The following is a 6,000-nucleotide window of genomic DNA, read 5'->3' on the forward strand; positions in this document are numbered from 1 at the left end:
CTGGGTGAGGTGGCTCATGCCTGTAATCCCAACACTTTGGGAGGCCAAGGCGGGCAGATCACCTGAGGTTAGGAGTTCAAGACCAGCCTGACCAACATGGAGAAACCCCATCTCTACTAATAACACAAAAATTAGCCAGGCGTGGTGGTGCACGCCTATAGTCCCAGCTACTCGGGAGGCTAAGGCATGAGAATTGCTTGAACCCGGGAGGTGGAAATTGTGGAGAGCTGAGATCACGCCATTACACTCCAGCCTGGGCAACAAGAGCAAAACTCTGTCTCAAAAAAAAAAAAAAAATCAGTATAATTGAGGTATAACTTAGATATAATAAAATTCACCAATTTTGAGTGTAAAATTAGATGAGTATTGGCAAACATATAGTCATGAAACTACCACTTCAACTATGACTAAGAATATCTGCAACATCCCTAAGGGCTCCCATGTGCTTATTTGCAATCAATCCCCTGCCCACACCCCTGGCATCTGCTGATCTGCTTTCTGTCACTATAGTCTTGGCTTTTCTAGAATGTCATATGAGTAGATCATACTGACTTCTCTTGTCTGTATTCCTTCACTTAACATAGGGCATTTGAGATACATCCATGTGGTTGCATGTATCAATAATTGGTTCCTTTTATTAGTTAGTAATCGATTGTATGGATGTATCACTGTGTGTATCCATTCACCAGTTGATTGACACTTTGATTTTTGCCAATTTGGGGATACCACTAACAAAGCTGCTATGAATATTTAAGTACAAGTCTTTGTGTGAACCTATATTTTCATTTCTCTTGGGCATATACCTAGGCATGGGATCGCTGCTTCATATGGTAAGTATGTTTAATTTATTAAGAAACTCCAAAACTGTTCTCCAAAGTGACTATATCATTTTTGCATTTCCACCAGTTGCTCTGCATCCTAGCCAGCTCTTGATGTTTTTTTAAACTTTATTTTAGCCATTCTAATGGGATATGTAATGACGGCACATGTGGCTTTAATTTGCATTTCCTTAATGGCAAATGATGTTGAACTCCTTTTCTTGTGTTTATTTACCATCCAAATAGCTTCTTTAGTGAAGTTATCTCTTCAAGTCCTTGGCCTAGTTTTTAAATTGGGTTGTTATCTTAATGTTGAGTTTTAAAAGTTCTTCATATATTTTGGATATGTCTTTGTTAGATATGTGATTTACAAATGCTTTCTCCCAGTCTGTGACTTGCCTAATTTTCTTAATCATTTCTTTTGGACAAAATTATAAATTTTGATCAAGTTCATCACATTTTTCTGTGTTTCATATTCATTAATCTTTTCTTCTGCAGCGCCTAATCTGCTGCTAATCCCATCCAGTGTGTTTTTTGGCCTTTTTAATATCTTCCTTGCTCCTTATCATATTCGTGTTTTCCTTTGCCTTATTGAACATATGGCTATATTAGCTGTTTTAATTTTGTAGTGTTCTTCAAATAGCTTTGTTAATCTAAGGTTATTCCTGGGTCTTCTAAGAGATTGTATTATTATGAAAGTGATTTCTTTCATTATGTTTTCTAGTTATTGCTGATTTACTGGAAAGCTTATTTCTATATATATTTATATATATGTATACCTATATATATACACCTTATATGCATAACTTTTCTGAATTGTTTAATTATAAGATGATCTTTAAAAATTATTCTCTTGGTTTGTCTATGTAGACTGTCCTTTCATCTGAAAATAAGAATTATCCTATCCAATAAGCTTATCCTATCTGATAGTACTACTTCTCATTTCTGTTATGTATCTTATAATCTTTGCTTATATATTTCAGTAAATAATAACAAATAATAATAGTGACACTGGCCATCCTTGCTTAAGATTTAACATGAATATCATTTTTCACTGTTAAGAATGATGTTTGCTATTAATTTGAAATAAATCTTCCCTATCTTGCTAAGAAAGTATTCACACATTGCTAACTTTTGAAGCACTTTCATAAGAAATGAGTGGAGTTTATCTAATGTATTGTTGGCATTTAATATGAAGATCACATGCCTTAAGATGTAATACATTAACTGATTCTAAATATTTAACAATTTTTTACTGCTGTGATGTAGCCTATTTGGTTACAGCGAATTATACTTTTAATATACTGTTGGATCTGATTTAATGATACTTTAAGATATTTGCATGTATAAGTGACATTGAATATCATTTTCCATTTCACACTATTTTTAATGTGTTATGAAATGAATGTTATGTGAGTTTTACAAAAATAACTAGTTTTCTAGTTTTAGTGTGGTAGTTAAGGGTACAGACTCTAGAGCTAGACTGTATAAACTTGAATCCAAGATTCACTGCTTTACTAGCTGAGCAATAATAGGCAAGTTACTTAATCTCCTTAGTTTTCCTTTTAAAAAATATTTTTCTAATTTCTTAGCATATATTTGTACATAATATTCCCTATAATTTTATAACGCTGTCTATATCCTCTATTACATGTATGATTCTCCATTTCATTATATGTAATAATATTTATATATTATTTTTCTAGAGCTGATTCTTGAATTTTATTACAAAATTCTACTGATAGCTGTTTCTTTTCTTTTTTTTTTCTTTTTGAGACAGAGTTTTACACTTGTCACCGAGGCTGGAGTGCAATGGCGTGATCTCGGCTCATTGTGCAAACTCCACCTCCCAGGTTCAAGCGATTCTCCTGCCTTAGCCTCCTGAGTAGCTGGGATTACAGGCGCCACCACCACACGCGGCTAATTTTTTTGTACTTTTAGTAGAGATGGGATTTCACTACGTTGACCAGGCTGGTCTCGAACTCCTGACCTCAGGTGATCCACCCGCCTAGGCCTCCCAAAGTGCTGGGATTACAGGCGTGAGCCACTGCGCCCAGTCTATTTCTGATTTTAAATTCATGTTTTTCTTCCTCCAGTTTTTGATAGCGTTTTATCTAATTTGTTTATACACATGCTTTATATAATACTTTAGAAATTTAAGTTATGAGTTTATCTTTAAATATGACTTTATTCATATTCCATAAATTGTACAGGTTTCTTTTACAGATTTACTGAAGTATAGCTGATACACAGTGAACAATACTAATCTACTTTGTCAGTATAGACAAGTTTGCATTCTTTGGAAACTTATGTAAATGAAATCACATAGTATGTATGCTTTTATTTCCGGTTTTTCACTAACCACTTTTACTTTGAGATTCATCCATATTCATGACATGTATCAATAGTGCATTTTTTGGATATATTGCTATTTATTCATTTACCTGGAAATTTGGGTTGTTTCCAGTTTTTAACTCCTATAAATAAAGCTGTTATGACATTTGTATGTAAGCCTTTGTGTGGAAATGTGCTTTCATTTCTCTTGGGTAAATACCTAGGAGTAGAATAGCTAGGAGGGTGTATGTTGAACGTTTTAAGAAACTACCAAATTGTTTTCCAAGGTGGCTGTACTAGTTTACATTCCCAACAGCAGCATGCCAGTTGCTCCACATGCTCACCAACAATTGCGATGATGTAATTTGAGATGTTCTATTAGGTATGTATTGTTATCTTATTATGGTTTTGGTTTGCATTTCCTCAAACTATTCATATTGAGCATCTTTTTGTGTGCTTATTTGCCATCTGCATACCCTCCAGTACAATGCTAAGCAGAAGTGGTGAAAGTGTACATCATATTTTCCTGATCTTAAAAGGAAAGCATTCAGTCTCTCACCTTTAAGTGTGATGTTAGCTGTAGGGTTTTTTGTAGGTGCTTTTTATCATGTTGAAGAAGTTCCCTTCTACTTTGCTGGGAGTTTTTAATCGGGAATTTTGGATTTTGTCAAATTATTTTATGAAGTCTATTGAAATAATCATGTAATTTTTAAAAACCTGCTACTAACATTGATTTTTTGAATGTTAAACCAATTTGCACTAAGCTAAAGTCTGCTTGGTCATGATGTATTATCATTTTTATAGATTATTGGATTTATTTTTCTAAAATTATGTTAAGAAATTTTGAATCATGTGAAGGTGAGCCCTTTGGCTTCCCAGCGATTATATTTCCTCAGCTATTTGAAGGAGTTTGGTTAAGGTGGCCTATAAAAAACTTCCTAAAAATAAAGTCAGCTTGAGACTTCCTTCTTTGAGAAGACATTTAGGGTGGAGTAAGAAATAAATGTTTAAAAAGGTATATGGACATTTTTTTCTACCTGTGCAATACCATAATTCAGAACTATTCCATACTGTTGTTCTGGAAAAATTTTGCTTGTGGAATGTCAGTGTAATGACTGATATTAAAATGTCTGAAAATGAAGCATCAAACAAAACTGTTGTTTAAAATCTTAAAAAAATAGAAAAAGATGAACAGGTATATATAAAAAGAGAGGGTGATGAATCAAATGTGATAAAATGTGCAAGAATCTGGGTGAAGGGGATACGGGAGTTCTTTGTACTGTCCTTGCAATGTTTCTGTAAATTTAAAAAGACTTCAAAATAAATTATTAGAAAAATAATTTTTTAGAAGAGAAAGTTTGGGTCGGGTGTGTTGGCTCATGCCTGTAATCCCAACACTTTGGGAGGCCAAGGTGGGCAGATCACCTGAGGTCAGGAGCTCGAGACCAGCCTGGCCAACATGGTGAAACCCCATCTCTTCTAAAAATACAAAAATTAGCTGGGTGTGGTGGCGCATGCCTGTAATCCCAGCTACTTGGGAGGCTGAGGCAGGAGAATGGCTTGAACCCGGGAGGTGGAGTTTACAATGAACCGAGATCGCACCACTGCACACCAACCTGGGAGACAGAGCAAAACTCTATCTAAAAAAAGAAAAAAAAAGTTTGCATCTATGTTCACGAGGAATATTGATCTGTAGTTTCTTTTCCTTTAAATATCATTTTCTGGTTTTTGTATCAGAATAACATTCAACTGATAGAATGAGTTGGGAAGTATTCTATTCTCTTCATTTTTTTGGAAGAGTTTATGTAGAATCAGTATTATTTCTTTGTGAAATGTTTGGTGCAATTCCCAAGTGAAGCCATTTTCCTTTTGCCTTTGCATTTCCTCTGAATTTTAGAATCAGTATGTCAATTTCTACAAAAATGCTTACTCTCATTGTGATTGGGATTACAATGAATCTATAGATCAATTTGGAGAGAACTGCTCATGATAAACGCTTTCATTTTTTCTATATCTTAAAAAGTCTTTATTTTTGCCTTTCTTTAAATTTTTTTAAATTAACCTTTTATCTTTATATAATAGTAGATTAACATGCAGTTGTAAGAAATAATACGGAGAAATCTCATGTAGCCCTTACCCAGGTCCCCCATTGGTAACGTCTTGAAAAACTATAGTACTGTATCACACCAGAATACTGACATTGAAGAGACGGAGCATTTTCGTTATCACAAGGATTCATCACTTGCCCTTTTGTATCTACACCCATTCCCTCTCCTCCCAACCGCTACACTACCCCTTTAAACTCTGGCAACCACTGATCTGTTCTTCATTTCTATAATTTTGTCAAGAATTCTGTATAAATGGAATAATATAGTATGTAATCTTTGGGGACTGGCTTTTTTCACACGGTAGTTCTCTGTAGACTCATCCAAGTTGTTACATTGTATCAACAATTCATTCCTTTTTATTGCTGAGTAGTATTCCACAGTATGGAGGTGCTGCAGTTAACCATTTACCCTTTGAAGGACAGTTAGGCTGTTTGGGTTAGTGTAAATAAAGCTACTACAACCATTCATATATAGGTTTTGTACCCAGGAGTGAAATTGCTGGGTCGTTTAAAGAAACTATTAAGCTGTTTTACAGAGTGGCTGTACCATTTAACATTCACACTATCAATGTATGAGTGATCCGGCTTTTCCACAACCAGCCAGTATTTTATGTTGCTGCTATTTTCATTTTTTTAAACATTCTGATAGATGTGTAGTGATATCGCATTGTAACTTTGTGTTACCCCAATGGTTAAATGATGTTGAATGTCTTTTCATGTGCTTTTCATCTGTATGTCCTC

The 6,000-nt window shown here is 34.5% G+C and overlaps 1 protein-coding gene across 1 annotated transcript in view; it reads left to right on the plus strand.

Moving 5' to 3' along the window:
• The window catches only part of LOC129462995 (uncharacterized), a 76,831-nt gene extending 73,245 nt beyond the window's left edge, over positions 1-3,586 (plus strand). Inside the window, exons 6-7 of the mRNA XM_063617051.1 lie at positions 808-830; positions 2,599-3,586. Coding sequence (XP_063473121.1) covers positions 808-830; position 2,599 — 24 coding nt within the window. The 3' untranslated portion in view covers positions 2,600-3,586. The remainder of the gene's footprint in view (positions 1-807; positions 831-2,598) is intronic.
• Positions 3,587-6,000: the final 2,414 nt, after the last annotated feature.

The sequence above is a fragment of the Symphalangus syndactylus genome, chromosome 14 (genome assembly GCF_028878055.3).
Source record: "Symphalangus syndactylus isolate Jambi chromosome 14, NHGRI_mSymSyn1-v2.1_pri, whole genome shotgun sequence".
NCBI classification, from domain to species: Eukaryota; Metazoa; Chordata; class Mammalia; order Primates; family Hylobatidae; genus Symphalangus; species Symphalangus syndactylus.